We start from the raw sequence: 13,715 nt of genomic DNA on the forward strand, positions 1-13,715 counted from the left end.
ATGGGTTCCTGATGTGGGTGGCTCCTGCCTCCTCCCAAGACCACAGGCTTACACTTAGAACCTGGAGAGGCTGCCCCTGACCAGAGTGAATCTCCAGAGGCCAGTCATGGGGCACTATCTGCTAGGGGTCAGGGCTGTCTAAATGCAAAAGATGACCAGGCTCCTGGAGTTCTGGCAGCCACTTTGTAATCCTCTCTGTTCCCACCACCCTGCCTTTCTAGGGACCCAGCTGGGCCCTTCCCTGGCTGAGAGCAACCTGGATATATGGGGACGCTTACATTCTGAGGAGCTTGTCCCAGGATATCATTTACCAGCTCCTTTCCCTTTGCCCAACAGTTTAGACCCTGTTCTAGATCCATAGCTGTGCCATGCTACTGCTAAGGAGGCCCGTTTTTGCAACGAGGGAAGCATTGGTTTTCACAATGATTTCCTTTCCATGGCTGGAGCACTCTAAGTGAGCCTCAGGCTTCCCTGTGGCTTGGCCTGCTCTGAGACTGGCTTGGCCTGAGGGGCCAGAGCAGCCCTGGCCGCTCCCAAAGCAGTTGGATGGATGAGCAGGCCAGAGCCACTTCTTTAGGGCACAGCACAGAGACGCAGCTGGAAAACGGGGACAATTAGCCAGCGGCCGGCACCCTGGGCCATAAAAACGCAGGAAGCGGCCACCGCGGGGCGGAGGGAATGGCTGTCCCTAATAAAGCGATTGTTCCAAAGAATGCTCGCATTCCGAAGACACAGGCTGCAGCCTCAGCCTCGGCTTCCAGAGCTCAGGCCTGGGAACGGGGGTGGGGGTGGGGGATGGAAAGGGGAATTGTGTCTCCAGGAAGAGGAGGAAGATGTTTGCTAGATCAAAAGTTCGCAGTGCCCACCACTTAACCTCCCACGTTCCCGCCCCCTCTGGTCTGCCGACCTCCCCTTCTGCCCTTCTCTCAATGATTTGGGTTTTGTAATGGGGTTTGCAATTTACTTCCGGTTTTATTTCTCAGGAAGTCCGATGACACTCGGCTGTCCAGGTCAGGCCATGGAGGTCCCCTAGAAGGACCAGCTCGGTCTCCCACCTCTTGAGTGCGCAGCTTCTTGGCTCCTAAGTACTCCCCCCCTCCATTTTTAGCCTTTTTCCTTACAAATTCGAAGGGTGGGAGGAACCAGAAAAAAGGGGATCCGCAATCCTAGGCTAGTTCTGATCGCTTTTAGGTGCGTCTGCAGAAGCAGCTTGCTGGTTGTCACCTGCAGAATGGGGAGGATAAAAACACCTCTTAGGTTTTGTTCTAAATCCTAGGGGGATGTGAGGCTCAAGGGAGATAAAGGACACTGGAGAGCACCCCAGAAATGACGAAGAAAGGCGGCGGTGGCAAATATCCGAGCGAAACGCTTGACAATGAGAACAGACAGGTGCAGGTCTCCAGGAGTGCCGCGAGCGCCCACGGGTTCTGAGAGCGCTCAAAGTCCGCGAGTCAGGCTGCCCTGCCCTCTGGGCCTCGCCGCAGCGATCCTCATTCCCGATTCTGGCAGCGCCGTCGAAGGTTGCTAGAGAAGGTGAATGGGGGCCGCAGGCCCACCCACGCGGTTGCTGAAACACAGCTGGGCGCGCGCGGGAGCTGCGTCTCGCAGCCTCCGAGCTCCTGTCGAGGCTGCGCGGCTTCGGTCCCCTCAGTGGCCACTTCCAGCCCTAGGGCCCTTAGCCGCAGCGCTTCCCAAATCAAGAGAGATCTTTTTTCAATTCAGAACTCTTCATTAGCAATCGTTAATAACGGCCCTGAGTTGCCTTGTCATCTCCTGGAGATTAAAAATAAATTTCTTCGGAGAATGCTTTACTTTGTAAAGGAGAAAGTGTTTTAAAGATCTAGGTATGACGTAAGGCACATAACTACCTAGGTAGGTATTAGCAGAAATTCTTTTTTTGATTGTTAACCATTTATTTAAGTATAATAAACATACAAGTGTAGCTCGCTGAATTTTCACAAACTGAACCCACCATGTAACCAGCAGCCTAAAAAACAGCGTCAATGATCCCTTAGCTCGCCTCCGGTCATGCACTCCAATAACCACTAGCCTGACTTCTATCACAAGCCCATTACTTTTGTAGCTCTTTTATGTAAACATTTTAACAATAAATCGCTTTAATTTAACTCAAATCTTAAATGTAAGAGGAAGTCAAAGATGCAGCCTGAAGCTAGGATCATAATTTATCTTGTGCGGAGGGCGAGTGATTTCCTTGGGCAAGAAAATAACTGATTGGCGGTGACAGGGGCTGCAGTCGTCCTGGCCAGGAGCACAGGGCGGGAAGGAAGGGCCCATCTCGTAGGGATCTCTTCTTGTCACCTACCAGGTCGGTCAGAAACGTTCTCATCAAAGCAATGGCTTTTCTTTTCTTTTCTCTTTGGGACAGAAGGAGTTTCTTGACCGCCCCCTTCCCTGCAAATGCGTAAACACCGACTGCTCCAGTCTCCAAGCCCAGATTCCCACCAAGATAGCATTTTCTCTCCCCCTCTCTTTTGTAAGTCTCTTGATTTCATTCTTTGAACCTGTGATTGGAGGTTAAAGTGCACCAGGTTGGAAGGAGGAAGCTCTTAACAATAAAGGTTTGAATATTTAGCTGTGATCAGGTCGCTGCCCTCTCACGAGCCTTCCCCCTCTTTATCTTTTAAAATGCAAATCATGTTTCGGGGGGTTGTGCGTTGAGTGCGCGCTGCGCCTCAACGTCTCCAGCCATTGGTGTCTGTGTCATTACTAATAGAGTCTTGTAAACACTCGTTAATCACGGAAGGCCGTCGGTCTGGGGCTCCGCAAGCCAGCCTGTGGCGGGTCTTCTCCGCCTGTGCAGCCTAGTGGGAAGGAGGTGGGAAGAAAGAAGGAAGAGAGGGAGGGAGGGAGGAGACAGGCCAGAGGGAGGGACCGCCTCGGAGGCAGAAGCGCCGAGAGGAGCCAGCGGAGCACCGCGGGCTGGGGCGCAGGCACCCGCCGCTCCTCACATCCCCTCGCCCCTTCCCCTTCGCGCCCCCCGGCAGCCTCCAGCTTCCGTCCCCAGGCAGCATGGTGAGGTCTGCTCCCGGGCTCTCGCCACCATGTACGTGAGCTACCTCCTGGACAAGGACGTGAGCATGTACCCTAGCTCCGTGCGCCACTCTGGCGGCCTCAACCTGGCGCCGCAGAACTTCGTCAGCCCCCCGCAGTACCCGGACTACGGCGGTTACCACGTGGCGGCCGCGGCTGCTGCGGCAGCGAACTTGGACAGCGCGCAGTCCCCTGGGCCGTCCTGGCCTGCCGCGTACGGCGCCCCGCTCCGGGAGGACTGGAATGGCTACGCGCCTGGGGGCGCCGCGGCCGCAGCCAACGCCGTGGCTCACGGCCTCAACGGGGGCTCCCCGGCCGCCGCAATGGGCTACAGCAGCCCCGCCGACTACCACCCGCACCACCATCCGCATCACCACCCGCACCACCCGGCCGCCGCGCCTTCCTGCGCTTCTGGGCTGCTGCAGACGCTCAACCCCGGCCCTCCCGGGCCCGCCGCCACCGCTGCCGCCGAGCAGCTGTCCCCCGGCGGCCAGCGGCGGAACCTGTGCGAGTGGATGCGGAAGCCGGCGCAGCCGTCCCTCGGCAGCCAAGGTAAGCGCAGGCGGCGCTCCGCGGGAGGGCGCTCCGGAAGGCGCGGGCCCAGCCCCTGGCTGCTTGGTGTCCGCGCGTCCAGTGCGCACAGGGGCGTCCGGGGCTGTCTGGGAGCCTGGCGCCTGGAGGGGCACGGCCGGAGGACAAATTCGGGGGCCTCTGGCCCCTCGGGGCTTCTCCGACCTATTGAGCCTGGGAGTGAATATTTTGAGTCTCACAACACCGTATTCAGCTTACGGTAGGGAAGAGGCGTCCTCTTTCCAGTAGCTCCTCATTCACAACGCCGGGACACTTTCGGGATCTCCGGGAATGTCAGCGTGAGCACGGCTGGACGCGGGCAGAATCGCGTCCTTCCCACTTGCCGCTGCACGCATTCCTTTCGTGGCTCCTGGCTGCTTGGGAGAAGCAGGCGCAAACCTTCTTGCGCTAGGCCTAGGCCATTTCTCTCCGCTCTCTCTTTCCCCATCTGAGCCTCCCAAGAAGAAAAGTAGCCTGAAGGGTCGAGGGATGGCGAGACTGCGTGGGCTCAGGTTCGGCCATTCGGGCCAATTCAAGAGCTGCTGTCGCTGAGAAGAAGGTGCTGGGCCATCTGCTAAGGGGTGGGAGGCGCGCCCTGTCTCTGAACCTCTGACCTGCGAAGGGGTCATTCCAAGCAAAAGCTGGAAGGGTAGGGGAAAGAAGCCAAGGGGGAGGCTTCTAGCGTCTGCAAGAGAGTAGGGAGACGGGGAGGAAACCCTGGTCGGAATTAAGCCGCAGCTCCAGGTAGGGGTCATTTCTCCCAAAGCTTCCTTTCAAGGGTGTCAGGGATGTCTGTGAGTTTGTGTGCTTCTGAAAAAGATCCTAGGTTTGCTGAACTGTGGGGCGCTTTGACTCCGGATCTGCCCCTTCTGGTGTTCGGGTGTGCAGAGAGGTGGCAAGGAAGTGCTCTGGGAGAGTCCTAGTTGAGTGCCCCCTTCATTCCATGAAGTCTTTCCCCAGCATTCAGCGCTTCCGCTTTTCTTGCTTCGCTCCCTGCTGCCCCGGTTGGGTCAGCACGCTGGTTATGGGCACTTTGCAGAGTTTTATAGCCAACTACAGCTGTATAAATCAAAGCACCCTTTGGGGGCTGTCTCTGGGCATCTGCTTCTGCGTCACTGTACACATGCTAGGAAGAGTCCCTGGTTGAAATGCGACCGTCCGGGGGAAAGGCCACAGATCAGCCTCGGATGGACCTCCGAGCTTTGGCTTGGTACCTTCTCCAAAAGGAGGCGCCTTTCTCCTAGCAGGGCACTCCCAGACCCTGGCTCCCAAAGACCCACTTTCTGCAGCGCCTGTCTGGGGCGCGGTTGGCGGGGATCGCGTACAGTCTAAGGACGACTTTTGTGTGTCCCAGGAGAGTAGCCGCAGGGTGCGGGCCGGGAAGAGGGCGGGAGGGAAGCCGCCAGAGCCCAGGCCGCGGGGTCAGCAGATGAGAGGCCGCTGTGAAGTCCCGCGCCGAGGTGGGAAGGCCGCAGTCGGCGCCGGGTGCCCTTGTGATGTTAATGTGGGGTGGCCGCGGCCCGCGGGCCGGAGCCCGGCTCCTCCGCAGAGCCTCATCTGTCAAGGGGTGGGTGGAGGGAACGCGGCCCGGCCCGCTTTGATATACACCTTCCCAGCCCTGTCATTGTCTCTTTTAGAGCCCGGAAAGAGGGTGGTGACTTTCGCAGTCAATAATGAATTCTGACAAGTCCCTCTCATCCCTCCCCTCCACAGCCCCGCTCCTAGGTTCCCAGGGGGTGTGGGGCGCCTCCAAGGCCCTTGGGGCGCGGGCCGAAGAGCGCACAGGGTCTGGTCACCGAGTTCCCCTACCCCTCTCGGACACTGAAGGGGCAGCACCCAAGCAAGGGTCAATCCGAGGTACCCCCAGGCGAGTCTCCCGCCTGGGGTGTTCGGCTAACGGAACCGCTCTGCGCCCCAGTCCCGGAGGTGTCCTCTGTGGCTCCAGCCAGGCTCCGGTGGCAGCCCCGCAAGATACTGTCTGCGTGACTTGGTTTGATTATCCATTTCCTCATCTGTAAAAAGGGGCGAGTACCAATGGCAGCCTGGAGTGGATTTGAGGCGGTCACGCGTGTCCACGCGTCCACCGCGGAGAAAGCCGCGTTAGCTCCCTTTGCTTTCCTAGCAGGCGCGGGGTCGGGGCCGCAGCCCCATTCAAATGCGCCTGCAGGGCCGTGTTTATGTTAATGCGCCTGGCGGGGAGGGGGATGAAAGCCGGGGCCGCCATTTGCTCAGTAGTGGTAATTCAAACAGAATGTGGTTGTTATTAAGGCATTGAAAGGGCTTTTCTTTGATAAGATCGCCTTGTCCTGCATTGTTTGTGGCTGTGTTCCCCTTTCAGCGGCTCAGGAGAGCTCCCTCTGATCAGGCCTGTATCTTCCCAGGGCGCTTTTGTTGTGGTTTGCAAAGGGTTTTACCTGAACAAAGTCAGCCTGCAGGGCATTAAACACCTCCAGGCAACTCCCAGGCCCTTCAGATCTTTCTGTGGGACTGGGCACTGGGCCGTTGAACCTGTCCAGCTTCAAGAAGACCCCAAAGCCGGCCGAGCCAGAGAGAACAGCCCCTGGCCAGGGCTCTGCCAAGGGCTGAGCCAAGACAGACCTGGTGGAGACGCCAGGCTCAGGCCTGCTCCAACACCGTGGACACTATTTGTCAAGGCCCTTCAGTAAAACAATCAATCCAGGATTTAATATGTTGACTCAATCCAATGAGCATAGATCACTGGTCAGGATAGCTCTGGCCGGGTTTGCAGCCAGAATAAATGGAGGATCAGAAAAGAAAAACCGCCAAATGTCAAACCTGGTTTGGGCAGGTATACAGTGTACCCAGCGGGAGGGATATTCTGCCTGTTGGCATAACTTCCCTCTGCCAGAACCCAGCTCAGGATTCCACCGGATGGGCCTGGTGTGTCTGGGGGATGATTGTGGTGACTTGTCAGCTCCTGTGCCCTGCTTTCCACTTGTATGTAGCAAAGGAAAGTAGTAACCCCCACACCGCCTCCACAACATGTGCCCACAGTGACAGTTGTTTTCCAGGTGCACTTATACCTCTGGTAGGCCTGGCAATCTGGATGTTCCCAGGACTCTGGCCACTCCACCCTGCCCCTTCCCCTTGTCATCGAATATATGCCAGTACTGTATCTGATTTACCGAAAGGGTGGTACATTCTGTTATCTTCTGTGTGAAGTTTTTGCTTTTCTTAATTTTTAAAAACCAGTTAATACCAAGGTTAGTTTAGTTGCCTCCGGAGCCTCACACCCTCCCCCCTCTCCCGCCACAGGACCCTCTGGGGGGTCTTGTCAGACTTGGCAGGAACCAGCCAAACCTGGGCCCCCCAGGGTGGTGGAGGAAGAGAAATGTCCCTGGGTTAGGGAGGTTTGTCATTACCATGACTGATGGGCTGCCCTGCAGTTCTCAGCCCTCACATCTCCTTCCTCCACAGTGAAAACCAGGACGAAAGACAAATACCGAGTGGTGTACACGGACCACCAGCGGCTGGAGCTGGAGAAGGAGTTTCACTACAGTCGCTACATCACCATCCGGAGGAAAGCCGAGCTGGCTGCCACGCTGGGGCTCTCTGAGAGGCAGGTGGGGACCACCTAGCTCCCTCCGGGCAGGCTACTGCCTGGGAGAGGACCATGATAGTTAGAAAATCTGGCTTCAGGGGTCTTCTAGATCTGTGGAAAGACTGAAGCAGGAGGGTGCAAGCATTTGTCTTTGGAGGACTTCTTTTTTTTTTTTTTAAATAGTGATGGGTTCTTGCCTTGTGGCCCAGGCTGGAGTGCAGTGGTACAATCATAGCTCACTGCAGCCCCAACTTCCTGAGCTAAAGGGATCCTCCTGCCTACCGCAGCCTCCTGAGTAGCTGGGACTATAGGCTCAAGCCACCATGACTTGCTAATGTTCGAATTTTTTGCAGAGATAGTCTCACCATCTTACCCAAGTTGGTCTCAAACTCCAAGTAATACTTCTGTCCTGGCCTCCTAAAGTGCTGGGATTACCGGTGTGAACCACCAAGCCTGGCCTGGAGTACTTTTTTTTTTTTTTTTTGAGACGGAGTTTTGCTGTTGTTACCCAGGCTGGAGTGCAATGGCACGATCTCGGCTCACCGCAACCTCCGCCTCCTGGGTTCAAGCAATTCTCCTGCCTCAGCCTCCCGAGTAGCTGGAACTACAGGTGCGCACCACCATGCCCAGCTAATTTTTGTATTTTTAGTAGAGACGGGGTTTCACCTTGTTGACCAGGATGGTCTCGATCTCTTGGCCTCGTGATCCACCTGCCTTGGCCTCCCAAAGTGCTGGGATTATAGGCGTGAGCCACCGCGCCCAGCCTGGAGTACTTTTTAAAAAGCCTCTTTCTGCCTCTAGTTCTCTCTCTCTCTCTCTCTCTTTTGCTGTCGTTGATTTTTTCTCTCTCTCTTTTGAGGAATATAGGCGATGTGAAAAAAAAAAAAAAAAAAGCCGAGTGTATTAGTTTAACCCAGAATTCCATTTGAGTCTATAAGGACTTATTACAAGACCTATTCTCTTTGTTTCTAGCACTGTGCCTAAGAAAATAAACTAAATAAAATACTGAGTCTCTGGTCATAAAAACTAGGGGGACAAACCTTAGTTCATGAACATTCTATTTATATAGTCTAGAAAAACAGGCCAACTTCACAGCCAGGAAGCCACACAATTCAATCTCATTTTCAGCTCTAAGGTGAGGAAAATTGCATTTTCGTGTAGCCTTGGAGGGTCAAAGGTTGCCATTTGAAGTACACCACCCAGCACTGGCCGCCCTTTGCTGCAGAGAAAGGGCCTTGCAGTTTCTGTTTTCTTTGGTTCTGAGACTCTAAACTTTTCCAGTAAATGAGTAGATAAAAGTTGCTTTGAAAAGAAACCCAGGGACCAAGGAAGGAGGAAGACTCTGCCCCATGAGGCTGAATTGGGCCTGAGAATGGCTCTAGGATTGGGCTCTCAGGGGATGCGCACGGAAAGCTTCTGGAAGGACTTGGAATTCTGTAGTTGAGAGGGAGATGATGATACTGCTGGGTATGGTTCCTCTTTTCCCTCACATCTTCTTCACCACCATCTGCTTTTCTCCGCCTTTCCATTTCTAGGTTAAAATCTGGTTTCAGAACCGCAGGGCCAAGGAAAGGAAAATCAACAAGAAGAAGTTGCAGCAGCAACAGCAGCAGCCGCCGCCGCCGCCGCCGCCACCACAGCCTCCCCAGCCTCAGCCAGGTCCTCTGAGAAGTGTCCCAGAGTCCTTGAGTCCGGTGTCTTCCCTGCAAGGCTCGGTGCCTGGCTCTGTCCCTGGGGTTCTGGGGCCTACTGGGGGGGTGCTAAATCCTACTGTCACCCAGTGACCCACAGGGATCTGCAGCGGCAGAGCAATTCCAGGCTGAGCCATGAGGAGCATGGACTCTGCTAGACTCCTCAGGAGAGACCCCTCCCCTCCCACCCACAGCCGGAGACCTACAAACCTGGCTCTCAGAGGAAAAATGGGAGCCAGGAGCAAGACAAGTGGGATTTGGGGCCTCAAGAAATGTACCCTCCCAGATTTTTACTTTTTCCCATCTGGCTCTTTCTGCCACTGAGGAGACAGAAAGTGGCCACTGAGTTTCATTCGGGACTGACAGAAGCATTGCCTGGATTGACCACACCAACAAGGCCTTCAGCCTCCTCCTCCCCACCTCCTCCCCTCCTAGATCTGCAGGCTGCACCTCTGGTGGGAGCTGAGGGGAGAGAGGGACTCAGGGGCATGGCAAGCTTAGGGCCAAGATAGCTGCTGCCTGCTTATGGCCATCAGAGGTCCAGCTGGGCCTGCTGCCTCCATGCAGGCAAAGTTTAAACTGCAGAAGCCAAAGGCAGCTAAGATAGAAAGCTGGACTGACCAAAGACTGCAGAACCCCCAGATGGCCTGTGTCTTTTCTCTCTTCCCTTCCCAGACCAGGAAAGGCTTGGCTGGTGTATGCACAGGGTGTGGTATGAGGGGGTGGTTATTGGACTCCAGGCCTGACCAGGGGGCCCAAACAGGGACTTGTTTAGAGAGCCTGTCACCAGAGCTTCTCTGGGCTGAATGTATGTCAGTGCTATAAATGCCAGAGCCAACCTGGACTTCCTGTCATTTTCACAATCTTGGGGCTGATGAAGAAGGGGGTGGGGGGAGTCGGTGTTGTTGCTGCTGTTTGGGTTGTTGGTCTGTGTAACATCCAAGCCAGAGTTTTTAAAGCCTTCTGGATCCATGGGGGTGAGAAGTGATATGGTGAAGGGAAGTGGGGGGTATTTGAACACAGTTGAATTTTTTCTAAAAAGAAAAAGATAAATGAGCTTTCCAGATTTCAGATTCTGTATTTATTTTCAGATTTTGTCTGCAACTATTTTTTTTTTTTTTTTAAAGAAATGAAATATCTCCTCTGCTTGCAAGCTAATTTGGGAAATTCAGAGAGGGAGTGGAGGTTATCTGGACAGCCTCATTTTACCCCAGAGCATCAGAAGCCTGAAAGAGCAGGTTCTGAGACCTTCCCTGCCCCCAAGCCTGAGCCCAGCCTTGGAATGCGTGGCTGTCCTGGGGGTGCCTTTGGGCGAAATGCACATCTGCAGGGCCAGCTGCTTCCCAGCAGCCAGGAATTATGGGGGATGGGGGTAAGAGGGCCCTTATAGCATCTCACCAAACCCACACGGAAGCTTTTGCAAACAGCAGGCAGTTCCCTTCTGGAGGGACTCCCTCCTCTCTAAGGACACCCCGTAACTCAGCTAGTTAAATGTGAGCATTAAATTTAAAAAAAAAAAATCCCCCTACTTTCCCAAAACAGCATTGCCATGAATTTAGTCTTATGTAAATCACTGGGCATTTCCGTGAGCCCTTTCTGCCTCCACTCTCTTCTCTGTTCTCGAAGTTTCCTTATCCCCCGATTGCGTCCCTCTTCCCACCCAATTACCTCCACAAACAAGATTTCAAGACTCAATATAAAATGATCCTCTTAGTGACGGTTGCTTGTTATCTGGCCGATTCACTGGTGACCCGGCTGCAGCCTTTGAGATTTTTGATCCTGGAGGCCTCCGAGCTGAGCGTTCCCGGCAGGACCTGTGTGAGAGGCGCTTCGCCTTTGTTTCGGTCTTTCTACCAGCATCCCAGAGCCTAATCAGCGCGCCCACGGAGGGAGGAAGCGCCCCAAGGGCAGCTTGGGAGGATGAGCCGAGCGGCGAGACATCAAGAGGTAGAGACCCTCCGCAGCACCTCCGCAATTACGCGGCCCTTCCTGGTGGCGTTTGCAGCTCCAGGACTGGGAAAGGGGCTCCGGGGGCCCTGCCCGCGGGCGCCTGGCCTCGAAGCCAGAGGTCCGAGTGCGGGGCGCGGGGGGCGGGGGCTGCCGGGCGGAGGAGGAAGCCGTGTCCTGGTCCGCTGGCCTAGGGGTCCCGGGTCAGGGCCGGTGTGAGCCCGGGTGCCCCGCGGGTCTCCCCGCGCCCCGGCCGCGCCCACACGCCCGCCCCCTAGCCGCCGCGGTTGCTATGCGTTGCTGTGAAACGCCTGTCAATAAACCCTGTTTGGACAGTGGAGCGAGAGCACATGGGCTGTTTGCTTAGTGGTTAGAGGTTCAAAAGTCGACATTGTCCCGCTGCAAGCGATTACAAGTTCCTCCCCTTCCCGGGGCTCGGTCCCCTTGCACGCGGGTTCAGGGCCAGGGAAAGGAGCTCGGCTGCTCTCTGACATGCAAGCACCCGGCTCTCCTGGCAAGACTCCCGGGCCACGGTAAAAGGCGCAAAACCAGGGCCCTCTCCGGCAAGTGAGGCCACCGCGCTTCTGACGCCAACCGTGTCACCCCCGGGGCAATACCTGTGGAGCAAGGGATGTGGCACGAGTGGGGAGCGCGGCTCGAGGAGTTTAGGCAGGGGTGCGTAGGGGCGCCTGAGGTTATTTGAGACCAGATGCCCTCGCGGCTCCTGGCGCCTCCAGCGCAGGGCTGGGGGCGGTGGCCTCCGAATCCCTCGCCTCCACCGCGTCCAGTAGTCCGCTCAGGCGCCAGAGGGCGCGCGCGCTCTGGGAAGAGATGTGGCGTGGGCTGGCGGACCCGGAAAGGTTCCAGTTCGGTTGGGAGGTACAGGCGCCTGCGCCTCTCCCGGCTCGGGCTGAGCCCAGATCCGGGCGCTGCAAGATTTCTCCATGTTGGCCGTGGGCTTGTTTAAACCAAGTTCAGACTAAGTCAGGCACGGGATATTCTTGGATCTGTTGAATGTTTAAGGAAAACAAATTTGGCTGGGCGTGGTGGCTCATGCCTGCAATCTAAGCACTTTGGAGGCCAGGGCGGACGGATCACCTGAGGTTGAAAGTTCAAGACTAGCCTCACCAACATGGTGAAGACCCGTCTTAAAAAAATAAATAAATAAAAAAGTCGGGCGCGGTGGCTCACGCCTGTAATCCCAGCACTTTGGGAGGCAGAGGCGGGTGGATCACGAGGTCAGGAGATCGAGACCATCCTGGTCAACATGGTGAAACCCCGTCTCGACTAAAAATACAAAAACATTAGCTGGGCATGGTGGCGCGTGCCTGTAATCCCAGCTACTCAGGAGGCTGAGGCAGGAGGATTGCCTGAACCCAGGAGGCGGAGGTTGCGGTGAGCCAAGACCGCACCATTGCACTCCAGCCTGGGTAACAAGAGCAAAACTCCGTCTCAAAAAGAAAAAAAAGAAAGAAAGAAAAGAAAAGAAAAACAAAGTTAGGGGAGAGGGACTATCTACCATTCTAAAAGGGTTATTTTGCACAAGGTATTTTCTTTCTAAAATTTACAGTAATGTGGGCACAGTATTAATACATGGTAAGACTGGGAATTTGGGATAAATATGGGAATAAAATAGGGAATAAAACCTATCACTGTTGTGGAACTGAAATCCAAAAAAAATATTTATGGGCCTGGCACGGTGGCTGACGCCTGTAATCTAGCACTTTGGGAGGCCCAGGCGGGCAGATCACTTGAGGTCAGGAGTTCGAAACCAGCCTGGCCAGTATGGCAAAACCCCGTCTCTACTAAAAACAAAAATTAGCCGGGCGTCGTGGTGTGCGCCTATAATCGCAGCTACTTGGGAGGCCGAGGCAGGAGAATCGCTTGAACCCGGGAGGCAGAGGTCGCAGTGAGCCAAGATGGAGCCACTGCATTCTCTGGGCAACAGAGAGAGACTCTGTCTCAAAAACAAGGAAGCAAGCAACCAAGCAAACAAACAAAAAAGTATTTATGGAGAGTGAACGGCTTGAGTCTTTTTTCCCCTTTGTGAACAATTCGTGGCTTTATCATATTCATCCAATAAAGTTAACAGGATGGACTGTCAATGAAAGTAACAAATGTTTCATTGCAATGTGTTTCACTTCTTTCTAGTAATATCTAGAAAGATGCCTACATCCGTGAAGAAAACTAATATTAAACAGCAATCTAAATATACACATAGCAATATTCTTGCTGTTGTTATCCACAACCATTCAGGAAAAAATAAAAAAAGACAAGAAGTAGAAATGGAAGAAGTCCCAGCCACAGAATGGCAAGAAAAGTTCTATGTTTTTAGGGCCACTCTTTGCACGTTGTTTTAGAGACAGGCTGTTATTTTTATTTTTTATTTTTTATTTTTTTTTGAGACTGAGTTTCGCTCTTGTTACCCAGGCTGGAGTGCAATGGCGCGATCTCGGCTCACCGCAACCTCCGCCTCCTGGGTTCAGGCAATTCTCCTGCCTCAGCCTCCTGAGTAGCTGGGATTATAGGCACGTGCCACCATGCCCAGCTAATTTTTTGTATTATTAGTAGAGACGGGGTTTCACCATGTTGACCAGGATGGTCTCGATCTCTCGACCTCGTGATCCACCCACCTCTGCCTCCCAAAGTGCTGAGTCTTTTTTCCCCTTTGTGAACAATTCGTGGCTTTATCATATTCATCCAATAAAGTTAACAGGATGGACTGTCAATGAGAGTAACAAATGTTTCATTGCAATGTGTTTCACTTCTTTCTAGTAATATCTAGAAAGATGCCTACATCCGTGAAGAAAACTAATATTAAACAGCAATCTAAATATACACATAGCAATATTCTTGCTGTTGTTATCCACAACCATTCAGGAAAAAATACAGGC

General features: G+C 54.2%; 1 protein-coding gene across 2 annotated transcripts; it reads left to right on the top strand.

The window, feature by feature from the left end:
* Nucleotides 1–826: 826 nt before the first annotated feature.
* On the top strand, nt 827–11,463 carry CDX2 (caudal type homeobox 2). Of its 2 annotated transcripts, XM_074387911.1 has the most exons (4): nt 827–1,085; nt 2,387–3,603; nt 7,060–7,205; nt 8,719–11,463. In XM_074387911.1, exons 2-4 carry the CDS (start codon nt 3,063–3,065, stop codon nt 8,965–8,967), a joined length of 936 nt encoding a protein of 311 aa, XP_074244012.1. In that variant the 5' UTR covers nt 827–1,085; nt 2,387–3,062; the 3' UTR covers nt 8,968–11,463. The 2 variants fall into 2 exon arrangements, with proteins under 2 accessions (XP_074244012.1, XP_003919770.2); XM_003919721.4 differs by lacking the exon at nt 827–1,085 and having other exon boundaries at nt 1,883–3,603.
* The last annotated feature ends 2,252 nt before the right edge of the window (nt 11,464–13,715 follow it).

This window comes from Saimiri boliviensis, chromosome 16 (genome assembly GCF_048565385.1).
Source record: "Saimiri boliviensis isolate mSaiBol1 chromosome 16, mSaiBol1.pri, whole genome shotgun sequence".
In the NCBI taxonomy this organism is placed as follows: Eukaryota; Metazoa; Chordata; class Mammalia; order Primates; family Cebidae; genus Saimiri; species Saimiri boliviensis.